This window comes from Mesoplodon bidens (genome assembly GCF_964165515.1).
Source record: "Mesoplodon bidens genome assembly, chromosome: 10".
Classification (NCBI taxonomy): domain Eukaryota; kingdom Metazoa; phylum Chordata; class Mammalia; order Artiodactyla; family Ziphiidae; genus Mesoplodon; species Mesoplodon bidens.
This window is the reverse complement of record NC_138172.1, coordinates 3,082,772-3,100,139: the sequence shown is the minus strand read 5'-3', so window position 1 is coordinate 3,100,139 and position 17,368 is coordinate 3,082,772. Positions and strand designations below refer to the sequence as shown.

The window sequence follows — 17,368 nt, the reverse complement described above, 5'->3', positions numbered from 1 at the left end:
CTTCTGCATGGAAAGTTACCTGGAGATGCAGGTGGATTGAGAGTGAAAGAAGCCGTGGTGGAGGTGAGGGCAGGACTCCACGCTGGGAGCCAGGAGACCCTGGTCCTAACCCCCCAGGTCTCGCTGCTGAGTCACTGATGAGCCTGGGCAAGTTTCCCGGCCTCTGTGAACCTCTTGTTCCAGGATGAACCCACGGGCCTTATGGCTGTGGCTCTGGGAGACTTTTCTCTGGTTCCGGGCACAGAGGGCCCTGTGCCGGGGCAGGATGGTAGGGCTGGCAGGACCTGCCTCTGCCCCAACAGCCTCACTTCCTCCCAACCCCCGTGGGCTCACCTGCTCCCGCCACTGCCCAGGCCGGGTCAGGGCCACCGCGGGGACTGCCCGTCAGCCGGGAGCCCCCTCTCCCCTCAGAGAGCCTCATGGCTGGCTCCTCCCGGCTCAAAAGTCCCCACCCCAGGTGGTCCCTGCTCCCGTCACCGCCCTGTCCTGCGTCTGCAGAGTCCTCGGCTGCTGCTGAGTGAGTGGTATGATCTTGCTCTCTGTCCTCTCAGAAGCCAAGGCCAGGTCTGAATCCCTCCTCTCAGTTTCCCCAGCCCCCAGCACAGTGCCTGGCACATAGTAGGTGCTCAAGCAATATCTGTTGAGTGAAGGAACAGGGCACGTGGCTCGGTCAGGGGGGCCGAGGAGAGGCAAGGTGTGATGGAGGTTCTTCCTCTGCTCGTGCACAGGAGGGAGAGGTGGGTGGTCAAGGCAGCAGGGGGCTAGGTCGGTTCTTGGAGGGGCAAGGGTCAGTGATGGGCAGTAAGCCAAGCCCAGCGTCCGCTGCTTACTGGCCCCACGTGGAAGAGTCGGGGAAGAGCCTGGGCCAGGAGTCAGTAGGACTGGGGTGGGTGTCGTACCCTTAAGGCAGGAGAGAGGGTCAGACTGTGGAGCCAGGCTGACCAGGGTTGAATCCTGGTCAGAGTACACGCCTCTCTAGGCCTCAGTTTCCACATCTGTAAAATGGAGATAAAAATGCCCCACACCTCATAGTGTTGTTGCCAGAATGAAGCGAATTGATCTGTATTGAGTGCTTAGGAAAGAGACTGGCAAGTAGTTAGCATTTTATGACTTTGCTTTTCTTCTTATGAACCGTGTGCCATTGGGACCATCACCTCATTCTGTTTCTGCAGCAATAAGACACACCTTAGAATCGCCCTTGCAGACAGCCAGTAAGAGACAAATAGACAGCTTCGGGAAATTGCCCAACTGGAGGGGCTTCCCCAGGCTGAGAGTGAGGTTGTCCCGGGAGCTCCGAGCATGGTCAGGGTCGGGGGTGTCCTCCGCAGTGGTTGGAGGCCTGTGACCCCTAGGTTTGCATCCTGGCTCTGTCTCTGTAAGTCCCCTCCTCGAGCCTCAGTTGCCCACAGATACAATGAGGAACTGCTGCTTACCTGGGGTGGGCGAAGGAGGCATGGATGGATGGAGGTTGAGGTAGCCTCTCATGCAAGGAATCTGCGGTGGTCAGATTCTGGGCTGCTCGCCTACCTTCTTTCTGCCATCAAACCCTGTTCTCAGGAGGCCATCCCATTTGAATGCGTCCTATAAATTATTTATTGATGTTTTAACCGGTAACAGTCGAATGGCAGAAATCAAGGCATTTTGATCAGGGTTGCTGCCTTAAGGCAAAGGAATCTCTCTCAGCCATGGGCTTTGCCACGCAGCGAGGAGCTGGAAGGGTGGTTGGACCAGGGGTTGAGGGAGGACGCTGCCAGCTTGGGCCTGGAAGCCCAGTTCTGGCTGGTTTCTGGCTTGGCGGCCTCAGTGAATCAGTTTACTTCTCAGAACCCTGGTTTCCTCATCGGTAACACTGTGGAGAATGGTGGCCACCGAACGGGGCTGTTGGGGATCACCCGCAGGGGTGGGTCTGGCACATGGCAGGTGCTTAACAAAGGTTACTTTCCTTCGCCCTCTCCCTGCACCGAAAAGCCCCGAAACCTCAGGCCGTGGGCAGACTCTGTCCTGACGCCCTGGGGGAGGCCATGCCGAACGGGTGGGGCCCGTCGCTGCTCCGCACCTGCCTGGTCAGAGCCTCTCTGAACCTCAGTCAGCTGGTTTCCCTATAAATAGGTGACCACAACACTTTCCCAAAGCGCCTAGCGCGGAGCCTGGCCAGTAATAAGCACTAAATGAAGCTCACCTGGTTTTTGGCCACTGCTTGGAGCATTCATTCATTCATTCACTCATTTATCTATCCATCCATCTATTCATCTAACAGATATGTACTGAGCACCTCCTACATGTCAGGCCCTGGGGACACGAAGGGCACATGACAAAGCGCTGCCTTCAAGGACATTATGCTGTAGGGGCAGCAGGAGTGGTGGCTGTGGTGTGAGGAACAGACGACAAACAAGTCTAAAATGGCAGGAGGGCCGTGGAGAAAGCTGAAGCGGGGGAGTTTCCCTCTGTACCTCTCAGGGGGCCTGTAATTCCATCCATTGTAATTATTATAATACTCACTACCGTTTATTCATGCACTGGTCCCAGGGCTCACAGATACCTGGGACCCCCACCCGCTGGGTGCCAGCTGGGTGAGATTCACAGATACAGACATGGAGGATCAGAGAGGCCCAGTGACTTGCCCAGGGTCACCCAGCTTCTGGCGGGGTGGGGTTGGCCGTGAGGTCTGCTCATTCATTCATCCGTCACACACTATCGTGGGGGCTGTAAACAGCGGGAGACAGACAGACATGGGCCCTGCTCCCTCGGGACCCCCCAAGTCTGGCTGGGCAGCCAGAGGCTGGGTCAGCCCCCCACACTGGCCTCTGTGTGAGGCTATCGTGTCCTTCAGTGCATCATGGAGCTCAACGAGGCAAAACGGACTCGGTGGTAATCGTAATCACAGCAGCAGTGGCTAGTGTTTACGGAACACGTACCCCACGCCAGGCACTGTGATTCAGTCCACTCACCAGCCCGTGATGCTGTTAAGCCCACTTCATGGAGGAAGCAACAGAGGCTTAGACAGGTTGACAGGCCTGACATTAGTTACACGTCCAGCCCACTGCCCAGGGCAGCTTTCCTGGTGGTCAGTGAGGAGGGGGAAGTATGGGGACTGGGCAGTCCTAGTGTAACACTGGTGGGCAAGGCCCAGGTCAAGGTCAATGGCAGGAGTCAGCAGTGACCCTTTAGCATCTGGAAGCATTGGACTGCAAGAGCCAGAACCTGGGTCCCGGGGAGCTCAGAAGCTAAGAATAACGGTCCCTCTGTTTCTCGGGGGCCGTGGGTGCGGAGGTGAGGGCCAGCTTGGTGGGGAGGGAAGGCCGTGGCCCATGATGGACTTCACTCTGGTCTAGGAGTGCACCTTGGACTCAGGGGAGTTGTGTGTGTGCAGGGTGCAGCCGCCCTGCTCCCACCCACCTTGGGATGTGCTGGGGGATCCCGGGCAGGAGCAGAAGCCACCTGCATTGCATGCGCTGCTCAGAGGGCTCACAGATACCTGGGACCTCCACCTGCTGCGTGGTAGAACCCCACACACTTGTCCCCAGCCCCACCCCCCAGGGAAGAGCCTGGGGGAAGGGCAAGTCTCAGGTGGCGGGCCAGGCTCCGACCCTTCCTCAATTTGCCGCTCTGTTCTGAGTCTGATAAAGGGGATACAGTTTCCCTTTAGCTGCCGGAGGCGTCCAGTGAGGCCGCTGCACTTTGCAGTCATTTGCTCCCCGGAGAAAGTTCTTGGTCTGAACAGGGTGTCCAGAGGCCACGACTGCAGCTCAGCGCTGCTGCCCACCAGTTGGGTGGCCTGGGTGAACCAGACTTTTCTCTTGGCCTCAGTTTCTTCAACAAACGAAAACTCCTACTCCTTACCTCACAGCCTTCTTATAAGGGACCGTTATTACCATCGTCAATAGAAATCGTAATAAATCTAATATTTGAGGTCACTGTCTCATGCTTGGCCCTTTGCTAAATGCTTTACCTTTGTTAATTCCTTCTAGTTCTCTCGACCTCCCTAATTAAAGTGAGTGGTTGTCATCCTATTTTGTAGAGGAGGAACTGGAGCACAGAGCAGTTAGGTGACTCACCCAAGGTCACACAGCTAGAAGGTGGTGGAACAGAGATTTCCTCCCCCCATCTTATTCTCTGTATACTCTGCATCTGATGGTTCTTTCTCTGATGTCTGTGAGGGTCTAATCTCACTGTCGCCTGGTTCCTCCAGTGTATACTTTTCTCATGGGTTTGATTCTCAGTAGTGTGAGCTGGTGCCTGGAGACTGAGGCTCAGGCGGAGGAGGAACTGGTCCAAGTCACGGTCAGTCAGTGGCAGAGCTGGGGTTGAATCCGGGCATATGGGCTCCAGCACCCCTGTATTAACAGGGCCGCCGTGGAATGTCAGGGCCAGGTGTCGGCACAGTGAAGCCATCGGTCCAGCAGGTGGACAGGTCTACGTGTCTGCAGGGTGGGGAAGCGGTGGCCGGGGGTCAGTGTGGAGGTTGCTGGCCTCCTAGCAGCCTGGGTGAGGGGCTGTGAAGTGAAGGAGGGACGGGTGAGAAGGTCCACCTGAGTCGAGGTGACGGCGTCCTGAGACACTTCTCCATCCCCGGGGCCTCTTCCTCCAGGGTGCTTCCCTGACCCCCACCCACCCTGGCTCCAAGAGCGAAAGCGCTGAGCGCCCACACTAGGCACGGGGTCTGGGTTCATCTCCATCCCGGCAGGAGGTGCTGCTCTGGGACCCAGGGAGGCCGGGAGGCTGGGTGGCAGGGCGTATCTGCACCAGGCCTAAGTGACTGCCCCCCACTCGTGCACCCCAGCTACTCAGGACCCTTCCACCCCACTCAACAGCCCAGCATCGCCCTTGTAAATTCTTAACCTGTGGCTCCCAGCCCCCCAGCAGGGCCGTCTCCACTTCCATGTAGCTGGGAAGCCCTGCGGGGAAGTGACACCTCAGCAGCTCCCCTGGCCCCCAACTGACCCTTTGCTGTCCTGTCCCTCCTGCCTGCCCGCGAGCAGTCCCTCTCCCCTCCCCCAGCCCTTGTCCCCTGTGTCAGTCAGAGTCCTGAGGATGAAGGTCCCAGCCTTCTCTGGAGATGCTCACAGTTGAGTGAGGGGGCCACGGGAGTCCACACCTCTAAACAGCAGGTGACACAGCACCGATAGCAAGGCCACGAGCCCAGGAGCTCTTGTGTCAGGCAGGTGCCATGAGCCAGGCAGGGCGCTGAGAGCTTCACGTGGACAAACTCTACTCTCTTATCGTGCCCGTGAGAAAGGGACTATTGCTGTGTCCCCACTTTCCAGCAATGAGACTGAGACACAGGGAGGGGGTGGCGGTGGCTGAAGGTGACAGGGCTACAGACCGATGTTCTGGGGTTTCAGCCTAGGCCTCTGGCTCCAGAGCCTGGGTACACTGTGGTGGTCAGAGTGCTGCTTTACAGTTTATCACCAGATGCCACGAGTGCTGTGCGTGTGTGCAGCGGCCATGGCCACATCAGCCTGGGGGGAGTGGGTGGTCATCCACAGAGTCGTCCCTCTTCTGGCCTCCAGCCTTTCTCCTCCGCTGCCCCGTCGACTCCCCAGGGGCGTTCAGTGACTGGGGATTGAACGGGAATGTGCGTGATGGGGGTGCCTGGGACGGAGCTTTCTCGGAGTGAGGAACGGGCGCTCAGTCAATCTCTGTGGGGCCCCGACAGTGAGCTCAGCCTCCCTTCCCATCCCAGGACACTCTGGACCTGAGCCCAGCCTTTCCACTCTTGTCCCCGCAGGGAGCCGGGAGGCCGCCTTCACCTACGCCATCATCGCAGCCGGTGTGGCCCACGCCATCACTGCTGCCTGCACCCAGGGCAACCTGAGCGACTGCGGCTGCGACAAGGAGAAGCAAGGCCAGTACCACCGGGACGAGGGCTGGAAGTGGGGTGGCTGCTCTGCCGACATCCGCTACGGCATCGGCTTCGCCAAGGTCTTTGTGGATGCCCGGGAGATCAAGCAGAATGCCCGGACTCTCATGAACTTACACAATAACGAGGCAGGCCGAAAGGTAGGCAGCTAGGGAGGGGAGCCGGGCGGCTCTTGCAGAGATGCTGCAAAATGGCTTATTCATAACAACTGGTGTTGGGTCTCTGGCGATGGGCCACAGGGCTCTGTCCGTAGCCTCATTCTGCTTGCATCTGTGGTCGATTTGCTGATGGTCAAGATTTCTGTGTGGCATGACGCTTGTCAGTGACCGACAAGGTTGAATAATCGAATCTCTGTTTAAACACTGGATGTAACTGAGCAAGATGGAACGAGAGTCGGATGTGAACTGTCATCCTCGGGCCCACAGAGTCAGCTGTACAAAACTCTGACTGTGGGGAGGAGTTGAGGTGAGCTCAGTAGGAGTCATTGCTGTAGGGCAGATGCCGGGGTTGGTGATGTATCCTTGGTCACCTTAACCAAGATCTGGAGCTCAAAATAATGGAGGGGACCATTCCCTCTTCACTGCCTCCTCAGATCCTCCTAGATTCTGGGCTCAGCTTAGAAGAGAGTCCCGGCTGTCCCAGGATGTTTCCAATGGAGGTGGCTGGCTTACAAAGGGGATGGACACCCCATCCCCTGAGGCAAGGGAGCAGACAGGTTTGCCGGCAGAGTACAGTGAGGGCCTGTGGGGTGGGGCTGTCCCAGGAGGGTGGGTCCTGCCTGTGTGAGGACCCGCAGGCCCCGGAGGTACTGGGCAAGGAGGGGCTCTGATGGGCCAGGCCAGACAGGGAGGGAGGGCTCCATGCCGCCGGGGTGGAGGACAGACCACTGCAGTGGCAGGGTGTGTGTGGGCACCACTGTGGGGGGCCAGGCAGGAGCAGCGGTGATGACAATGGGGGAAACCGTGCCCAGGGCTGTAGAGACCAAGGAACGCAGACCCCGTCCCTGGGACCCCCAGCTTGGCTCCAGCCCGTGGAGGCTATGCAGGAATGCCAGCCCAGGGTGGCCTCATCCTCTGGTTTTAGACCCAGATTTTCATGCACAAGCACTTCTTTTTTTAGGCGTTGGCATTTAAAACTGGTAGTCACCAGTGACTCTTAAAAAATGTAGAAAAAGGGAAAAAGAAAGAAGACTACTATAGGAGCTCAAACACACACGTGCTGGCTGAGGGTGGACCTCAAGCTGCCCATTTGGGTGCCAGCTGACTTGGTTTTGCTAGAACATGTCCGTGGGCCACCAGTCTTCTCACTCAGTCCTCACAGCGTCCCTGTGAACGGTAGCCTCATTATCCCATTTTGCAGGTGAAGAGATGGAGGCACAGAGGGATTGTCACGTGCTAATCGGGAGCAAAGCCAGGATGTGAAGGCTGGCGTCTGGTTCTCGGGGTGGTGTCCTTTGCACAGTGCGGGCTGGCGCTGGGCTGCCTGGGTTCAGATCCGAGCTCTGTCTCTCGCTTCTTCCCAGGAAGAAAGCAGAGCTGGCAGGAGTGTCCTCGTGGGGAGAAGGCAGGAGAGCCCTTCCCCAGGGCTGGCACACAGCTGGTCCTCAGCACTGGGTGGGTGTGACCCCAGACCGAGGGAGGGAGCTGTCTGGTGAGTGGTGTTGCGGGGTGGCTTGCCCACCCGTGTACAGACGAACGGGAGGCACCAGCAGCCCTTCCTCCTGCCTTGGGATTCCCTCCCTCCCTCCCTCCCTCCTCTGCAGTCTCCGGCCACATCCGCTGTGTCAGAGCCTCCCAGGTGGCCACAGTGAGTCACACAGCAGGCTGCTCACCTGGTCTGTCCTAGGATGATGGCCGGGGTAGACTGCAAGGCCCTGCCGGCCCTGCCCTGCGCCGGGAGCTCCTGCTCAGGGTGGCACATTCCTCCAGGGTTCTCAGCTCTTCATTCCTCTCGATTTCTATGGTCAGGTCACTTCCTAGGGCTGAGGTCATAGGTCATGGGGCCCCTCCTGACCTTGAAGCTCCCATCCCTGGGAGTGGACAGGAGAGGGACAAGTGGCTTCGCTCTCCCCCCGATTCCTCCTGTGTGGCTACCTGGTCCAGCCACAGTGAGAATGAAGGGAGAGAGCGCTTAGCTGGGGGCAGGAGGGTCCCATGCACATCAGGCGGGAGAGGGTTTCTTGTTTGGATTTCCTTCCCATTTAGGTCACCTCAGAGCACTGAGTAGAGTTCCCTGTGCTATACAGCAGGTTCTCATGAGTTATCTATTTTATACATAGTAGTGTATATATGTCAATCCTAATCTCCCAGTTCATCCCACCCCCCTTCCCCCCTTGGTGTCCATACATTTGTTCTCTACATCTGTGTGTCTATTTCTGCTTTGCGAATAAGTTCATCTGTACCATTTTTCTAGATTCCACATATAAGCGATATTGTACGATATTTGTTTTTCTCTTTCTGACTTACTTCACTCTGTATGACGGTCTCTAGGTCCATCCACGTCTCTGCAGATGACCCAATTTCATTCCTTTTTATGGCTGAGTAATATTCCATTGTATATATGTACTGCATCTTCTTTATCCATTCCTCTCTTGATGGACATTTAGGTTGCTTCCACGTCCTGGCTATTGTAAATAGTGCTGCAGTGAACACTGGGATGCATGTGTCTTTTTGAATTATGGTTTTCTCCGGGTATGTGCCCAGGAGTGGCATTGCTGGGTCATGGTAGTTCTATTTATTTATTTATTTTATTTTATTTTATTTTATTCTATTTTATTTTATTTTTGGCTGTGTTGGGTCTTCGTTGCGGCGAGCAGGGGCTACTCTTCGTTGCAGTGCATGGGCTTCTCACCGTGGTGGCTTCTCTTGTTGTGGAACATGGGCTCTAGGTATCTGGGCTTCAGTAGTTGTGGCCCTCAGGCTCAGTAGTTGTGGCTCGCGGGCTCTAGAGCGCAGGCTCATTAGTTGTGGTGCACGGGCTTCGTTGCTCCGCGGCATGTGGGATCTTCCTGGACCAGGGCTCGAACCTGTGTCCCCTGCATTGGCAGGCGGATCCTCAACAACTGCGCCACCAAGGAAGCCCTGGTAGTTCTATATATATATATATATTTTTTTTTTTAAGGAACCTCCATACTGTTCTCCCTAGTGGCTGTACCGATTTACGTTCCCACCAACAGTGTAGGAGGGTTCCCTTCTCTCCACATGGGAGAGGGTTTCCTGAGCCACCAGCTCCAGCAGGCATGAGGGCTGTGCTTGCTGTTCTGGGCAGCTCTTGGGTGATGCAGATGATGGGACCGTCATACGTTGTAAGGTCAACCTCAGGGGCCTTTTTGGAGTAGGTGGGCCCCAGAAAATGAGTGAGGTTTGGCTCGGCAGAGAAGAGAGGTGGAGGCAACCCAGGTAGTGGCCAAAGGCCCAGGGGAGGGGCTTGGGGCCAGTTCAGGGACCCAGACTGGCTGGTCTGTGAGTCCCTGAAGCGGTGGCTGCAGCCAGAGGGCTGCAAGGTCACCTTCCAGGCCAGGGAGTGAGAGCCGTGGGTTTTCCCCTCAGGGCTGCCCTGTCCTTACTGCTTGAGTTCCAGCTCCGATATCCCCTCTTCAGAGAGGCTTCCCTCTCAACCCCTTCCTAGCCTTTCCCCGGGCAGTGCCTTGTTCCGAGGCCTTCTCCCCTCCCCAGATCATAAGCTTGATAAGGACAGAGACCTCATGCATCACATTCACAGCTGCACCCCAGGGCCTGGTGTATAGAGGTGCTCTGTGTACGTACGGAGTGAATGGTTGAGTCCCCTACGGTCACTGGGGAGCCACTGATGGTTCTGGAGCAGGGGGTCAGAAGTCACAGAGACTGACTCCAGGGCAGCAGAGTGAGGCCTTGGGCGGGGTCAGGAACGGGGTGTGGGCATCCTTGGAGGGGTGCGCAGTTTGGGCCTCACTTGACACTTCGGAGCAGGAATGGTTTTCCCAGCTCAGGGTGCCCCCTGCACTCCCACCATCCCCTGCTGCCTAGCTCCACTCTGGTTCAGGAGGACGCTTGAGGGTCACCTCCTGGAAGGGCAGTTCAGCCAGGCACTATATGTTTTCCAGAGCCAAGAGGTAGAATTTGGGACTCCCCAGTGGACACAGGAAAGGCCTGATTAACCACCAGTCTAGGCCCTTTGTGATTTGGGGGTGCAAACAGAGGCCCAGAAAGGATCCCAACTGGCCCTCAGCTATGCAGGGCAGTGGCCACACCCCTCGGCCAGGGCACAGCAGGAAGGTGGTCTCGCAGCCTAGCCCCTCACTCCCAGACATGGGGCACCCCAAGGGCCCAGACACAGATCCGAGCGGCCAGGAGCAGGGCAGCCGCCTAGCCTGGGGAAGGTAAGGCTCAGTGTGTATCATCTCTGGGTTCCATCCCCTCTGGGGGGCTCAGTTTCCTCATCTGTCACATGGCACTATGATCCTTGATTTGTTCTGGATCCCAGGTGCCAGTCAGGGCCAGGCGAGGGCACACACTGGAGACCTCCAGGATCCTGCAGCCTGCCATTTATTCAAAGGCACGGGACCCCATTCCAGAAACTCTGCCCACAACAGGCTTCCGTGGGCCCCATGCACAGTGGAGCTGGAACCGGCAGGAGGAGAAGGGCCAGCCCGCAGCCGCTCCTGGCTGAGCGACTTGGGAAGTATCACAGATGTGTTTATCACCGGCTCCCTCCTCCTGCTGTGAGAAGACAAGACTCAACCTGACCACAGGCTCTGGGGCTTGTTGGCAGCTGGTTCCAGAGAAAAGGGGGAGGGGGAGGGGGGGAAGGGGTGTGTGTCCCAGAGCCAAGGTGGTGGCCCGCTGAGTGAGCGGAGACTCAGGGCTTGTCCTCCGGGTGGCCCTTGGGGTGGCAGGGTGTCCCCGACTCAGCTGGCAGATCAAGAGGAATAATGCCGCGGGGGGCACCTGCCCTCACAGGTCTCCGGTTTGGGTCCGGCCCAGGCAGAGCCAGGGTTTCACCTGCAGATGTGGCTGCAGGGCTGGGGGTGTCTGTGCTCTGCCTGCCCCCCACTGTCTTGTACAATTGTGTGGTCTGCAGGGTTGAATCAGAGGGGTCACGGTAGAAGACAGGAATGGGGGACGCCAACAGGTCCTATGGGGACGTGATTTTTGAATCAGAGTCTCTCTCTATTGGAATTTTAGGGCCATAGATTTTGGCATTGAAATCACAGACGGTTCAGGTTGGGACTGTAGAATGTTAGGTTGACACCCTCACACGGGGGGCTTGGAATCAGGATCTTTGGTTGGGAGGGAGAGAGGCGTCAGAAGCGGTGGGTTGAAATCTTTGTTTTTTTTTTTAAGTATAGCTACATTTTAATGAAATCATTTTTTTTAGATTAACTTGAGTAATTACACTGCAATTTAAAAAAACAAACAAAAAATGATTCACAAGAAATTTGCACTGGAGTAACTTTGAATTGTATTTCTTATTAATGGTTGAAAGTATAGCTCGCAGTTGGTGGTAGTCCGAAGGAGCCAATAAGAAAACTTTAAATTGCTGTTTGAAATCTTTGTTTTTTTTTTTAAATTTTATTTATTTTTGGCTGCATTGGGTCTTGGTTGCTGCGCACGGGCTTTCTCTAGTTGTGGCGAGCGGGGGCTACTCTTCGTTGCGGTGTGCGGGCTTTTCATTGCGGTGGCTTCTCTTGTTGTGGAGCACAGGCTCTAGACGCGTGGGCTTCAGTAGTTGCAGCACGCGGGCTCAGTAGTTGTGGCTCGCGGGCTCTAGAGTGCAGGTTCAGTAGTTGCGGCGCACGGGCTTAGTTGCTCCGTGGCATGTGGGATCTTCCTGGACCAGGGCTCGAACCCGTGTCCCCTGCATTGGCAGGCGGATTCTTAACCACTGTGCCACCAGGGAAGCCCCGGGTTGAAATCTTTGGATGGTGGAATCTTTGTGGCTTTGAATCATTTCTTTCCCACCTTTGGGGCAGTGAGGATATGAACTCACCGCGCTTCTTGCCGTCAAGGTGCTCTGTCTGGTGACAGAGGCGGTTAAGAGGAGCAAAAATGATGATTCAGGGCTAAACACCGCAGGAGAAATGCAACACAGAAGGTGCATAAGAGCTCAGAGGAGGGAACGGTTTCTTCTCGGAGGAGTGTGGACACTTCTGGGGCAAGAAGAAGGGACCCTTTAGTAGGGCTTTGAAGGATAAGTAGGAGTCCACCAGGTGGACAAGGCAGGTGGGAGGGAGGGCAGTTCACGGAGAAGTAACGGCATCTATAAAAGCATGAAGTCCTGAAAAAGCATGGTCAGGTGGGGGCGGACTGCGTGTATCTGGGGAGAGGGGATGATGGGTGATGAGACTGCAGAGGCGGCTGGGGTCAAGTGCAGGGCCTTGCCTGCCAGGTCCAGGAGCAGGCTTCCCCCTTAGGCTGGCAGTTCCTGAGGAGACTTTGCAGGAGGAGTGCCGTGTTCAGGTTTCTGGCCCTGCCTGGGACAAAGCGGAGAACAGAGTGAAGGGGGCAGGGTGGCAGCTGGTGCCCCAACCCAGCAGGGACCACAGGTAGACGGGAGGGACAGCTGTTTTGGAGCAGAAGAGGCAGGACCCGCCTTGGGTTGCACTTGGGGTGGATGGGTGGGCGCTCCACCTCACTGGGGCCAGGCACTGCGGCATGTGGAGTCTGGACTTGAGGGGAGATGATTATTAGGGTGCTCTTGGGCATGTGAGTGGGAGAGCCTGTGGGCATCACATGGGGATGCCCAGGGGCCACTGGTGCCTGGAGAGAGGTCTTGGTTGGAGCCACTCCCTGGCAGCCACCAACGCGAGGCAGTTGCCAAAGCCCTGGCATTTGGCAGGATTGGCCAGCAGGAAGATTCTAGTGGGAAAGCCCAGAGCCGGGCACAGCCCTGAGGAAATGGGCACTGGGGCAGGAGGGCCATGGGACACAGAAGAGCAGACAGGGAGGTGGGTCCTTGTGGATGCATCCCTGAGCACTGAGCTCAGAGCCAGCTTCTGCTGCATCCTGGCTCTGGAAGCTGAACTGCGGGGCCGGGGGGCCGGGCTCTCCGCGCCTCGGTGATGCTACTGCACCGGGCCGGGGGCGCCATCGAGGCCTTGCCAGCCACTGAGGGCAAAGTGTGCTGGGAGCTCTGGGGGGCCCCGGGAGGGAGGGGGCCTCCACAGCCCCTTCCTGGGAGTGTGGTGACTGAGCCCAAGAGAGGCAGCCCTGGGGATGGGGGCCCAGCTGGGACGGGGCTGGCCCCTGCTGGAATGTGCTCCAAGGGAGGTGAGCTCAGGGGGATGGAATTCCACCCAAACGAGAGTCACCTCCCAGTCCCTGCCCAGCCTGTGCTCGAGGAGGGTGCTGGTCTTGTCCCTTCCTGCCCTGCCCTGTCTGGTCTGGGTGCTCCTGGGAGCTGGATTCCCACCCTGCCCTGGCTGCAGGCAGGCCTGTGAGTCAGGGGACACCAGGGACCTGGCCTCTGGCAGCTGGGGCGGGGCCCCGATAAGGCTTGCTCAGCTATGCTCTCCTCTGCTGTCCCGAGGGCCACTTGCATATTTGACCGGATAGAATGGTCAGTGGTGGCACGTTGAGGGCCCGAGGAGCCAGGCCCTGCCTGGCCTGAAGCCAGCTGACCAGGCCGGGCTGTGAGGAGGCCTCCGCAGGCCGCCATACCCTCCCTTCCTGCTCCAGATCTGGTGCAGATGTGGGTTCTTCCCTTCCCAGATGCAAAGGCTTCCATCTGGAACTTGAGGGACTTGGACCAGGGGTGGCCTTGGGCAGATCCCGGCCCTCCAGGGCCTCAGTTTCTCCCATGCTGGGACCTCATGTCTCAGAAGGGTCTTCTAGTTCTGACATGTTGGGGTAGGGAATACAGGGTTCTTAGGACCACTGGACACCAACTATGTCTCCAGCCACACGCTCCTGGAGTCCGCCAAGCTTGTTCCTGCCTCAGGGCCTTTGCACATGCTGTTTCCCCTGTCTGGAAGGCCCTTCCCTCAGATGTTTGCATAACTAGTTCCTGCTGTTCCTTCAGGTCTCTGCTCAGAGGTCACCCTCTTGGGGAAGCCCTCTCTCACTTTCTGACTTTCCTCCCCTTTCTCCACCTCGGCTCTGTCTGTACCCTGTCTTGCTTTATTTTCTCTATAACACTTAACACCATATGAAATGATTTTATTTGCACAGTTCTTTACGTCTTTATTCCCTCTCTCCTCCCACTACAATGTCAGCACCACGAGGGGAGGGGTGGCCTGAGTTTACAGCTGTATCCCCTGTGCCTAGAACAGTGCCTGGCACATAGTAAGTGTTCAAGAAATATTTGTTGAGTGAATGAATGACATGACAGGTGTCTCCTCTTACCTGGGGCAATTTCCCAGGAGTAGGGTTGCCAGATAAAAACAGGACTCCCAGGTAAATTTGAGCTAACAAACATTTTTTAGTACAAGTATGTCCCAAATATTGTGTGGAACATACTTATAGCAAAACTTTATTCATTATTTATCTCAAATTAAAACTTAAATGGGTTTCTTGCACTTTTAAATTCAAATTTTCACGTTGAGATATTGTCAGCTCGTGTGCAGCTGCAAGAATTCAGAAAGATCGTATGTGCCCTTGGCCCGGTTTTCCCCAACAGCTCATAAAATTATATAGTATCCCAACCGGCTATTGATATCAGTATAATCACGACACAGAACATTCCACCGTGAGGATTCCTGTGCTACCCTTTTGGAGCCAGATCTACTTCCCTCCCTCCTTTATCCCCTCCTAATCCCTGGCAGCCACTAATCTGTTCTCCATTTCTACAGTTTTATCATTTCAAGATTGTTATATAAATGGAATGGTACAGTGTGTAATCTCTTGGGATTGGCTTTTTTCACTCAGCGTAAGCCCCTCAAGATTCATTCAACTTGTTGCATTTATGAATAGTTTGTTCCTTTTTATTGCCGAGTGGTGTTTCACAGTATGGAACCGTTCATCTGTTAAAGGCCGCCTGGGTTGTTTCCAGTTTGGGGCTATGACAAATAGGCTGCTGTGAACGGTTTGGGACAGGTTTTGGTGTGAACGCAGGGTTCCATTTCTCTGGGGTAGATGCCCAAGAGTGTAACTGCTGGATCGTACGGTAGTTGTATGTTTAGCTTTGGAAGAAAGGGCTAAACTTTTCCAGAGTGGCTGTACCATCTTACATTACCACCAGCAATGTGCAAGGGATCCTGTTTTGCTGCATCCTCTCCAGCATTGACGGTCGTCACTGTGTTTTGGTTTTGCCATTCTGAGAGGTGTGTGCGATATCTCACTGTGGTTTTAATGACCGTTGCCCTAACAGCTAGTGATGTGGGCTGTCCTTCCACGTGCGTACTTGCTGTCTGTCCATCCTCTTCAGTGGAATGTCTGTTCGTGTCTTATGCCCATTTTCTAATTAGATTAGGTTTTTACAGTTGAGTTTTGAGATTCCTTTGTATGTTCTGGATCCTAGTCTTCTGTCAGACACATGGTTTGCAGTTTTTTCCTCCCAATTTATAACTTGTCTTTTCCTCCTCTTCATAGGCTCTTTTGCAGAGCAAAAGTTTTAAACTTTGATAAGGTCCAATTTATCAGTTCTTCCTTTTACGGATAGTGATTTTGTGCTAAGAACTGTTTGCTGAGCCCTAGGTCCTGAAGATTTTGCCCTGTGTTTTTTTCTAAAAGCTTTGTAGCTTTACATTTTACATTTAAGTCTTTTGTTTTTTAAAATTAATTACTTTTAAATCAACTAACTAAGGTTTGTTTCTTTTTTAAATTGATTTTTTTAGTTTGCAAATTTGATTTTTTGATTTTTTCTTTTTTTCTTTGGCCGCACCTCATAGCATGCAGAACTTTCCTCACCAGGGATTGAACCCACGCCCCCTGCAGTGGAAGTGCAGAGTCTTAACCACTGGACCACCAGGGAAGCCCCTTAAAATTGATTTTTAAAATGTATTTATTTTTTATTATAGTAAAATATCCATAACATAAAACTTACAGTGCCAACCATTTTTAAGTGTCTGGTTCAGTGGCATTAAATATATTCACACCGTTGTGCAGCCATCACCACCATCCATCCCCAGAACTTTCTCATCTTCCCAAACTGAACCTGTCGCCATTAACCACTAACTCTCCTCCACCCTCCCCAGGCCCTGGCAGCCACCGTCCACTTTCTGTCTATGAATCTGACTGCTCTAGGGGCCTCATATGAGTAGGACCTGACAGTGTCTGTCCTTTTGTGGCTGGTTTATTTCACTGAGCAGAATGTCTTCAAGGTTCCATGACCCATTTTGAATTAACTTTTATATAAGGTGCATATATTAGTTCAGGGTTATCGTTTTGTCTGTTTATGTTCTCATCCTGGCAACCCTGCCCAGCCCCTGCTGCCCCGTGGAGGAGGCTGGTCTCCAGACAGTACTGAGAAAAGTCGTTTCAGAACCAGATTCCCTTCCTTGGGCCCATTTAATAGATGCGAGACTGACACCACCACGGAGGCCCTGCCAAGGCCACACACAGCAAGGGGGGGCGGGGCAGGATTCACACCCAGGGCCTGGCTCCCAGGTCCTCCTGCCCCCTGCTCCCCCCATGACTGGCCAGGGCACGTGGGGCTGGGCGGGGCTGACATGTCCACTGGGGAATGCCCACTGGGATGACCAGGCCGGGATGTGCAGGCCTGGAGGAAAGAGTCAGACAGGTCCGGAGCGGAAGCCACTGAGGAGGGGCTGGAGGGGAACCAACTCGGGCCGGGTGGAGGACGCCCACGAGGCCTGAGGGTTTTTTTCCGGTTTTCTCCGATGACACAGCGAGGGCAGGGCCCAGCCAGGTCCGGTGGGTGATGCTGCAGTGATAGCAGTGGATGGTGCCAGGGAAGGGAGGGGATGAGATGGGGGGACGGGGGTGGGGAGCAGGGGCGGGGCAGGAGCGGCCCTTCCCACAGAGAAGGGAAGTGTCTGTGGGTCCCCAGCTCCATGAGGCCTGGTCCTCTACTGAGGACTTTGCTCTGGGATACTGAGACCCCCTTCCCACCCCAGTCTGGGTGGGCGTGGGTGGCCTGGGGCAGGCCCAGAGCGGGCGGCTGGACACACCAGCCTGGGAGGGGCTCGGGAACTCAGCCTGGAGCGGGCCACCTCGGGGGGCTGTCACTGTCCTGCAGTCAGTGAAGGGCTGGCGGCGGGGGCAGTGGGAAGGCGGCAGGCAGGAGCAGGACCATGGAGTAGAGGCGTGTGGGAAGATGCAGGTCGCAGCTCTGATGAGAAAATGGGATAAGCCGGAGGGCAGGTGCCTGTTTGCTGGGAGAAGGTAGACGATGGGGTACATACTGACTTCACCTCCACGAGTCCTGTGAGGTTGACGTTCTCCGTTGTTCTCTCCATTTTACAAATGGGAAAACGGAGGCCCAGAGAGGTAAAGAAATTTGCCCAAGGCCACACAGCTGGCAGGTGCTGCCCTACGCTCTGAATCCAAGTAGTCCGGCTCCAGACCCAGTTCTTAACCTCTGAACTGTTTCACCAGCCCTGGGGCTTCTTGGACTCAGATATGTTTATCC

General features: G+C 55.5%; 1 protein-coding gene across 1 annotated transcript in view; it reads left to right on the top strand.

Moving 5' to 3' along the window:
- The window catches only part of WNT7A (Wnt family member 7A), a 69,164-nt gene that overhangs the window by 16,887 nt on the left and 34,909 nt on the right, over window positions 1-17,368 (top strand). Inside the window, exon 3 of the mRNA XM_081246819.1 lies at window positions 5,729-6,000. Within this exon, the coding sequence (XP_081102945.1) occupies window positions 5,729-6,000 (272 nt within the window). The remainder of the gene's footprint in view (window positions 1-5,728; window positions 6,001-17,368) is intronic.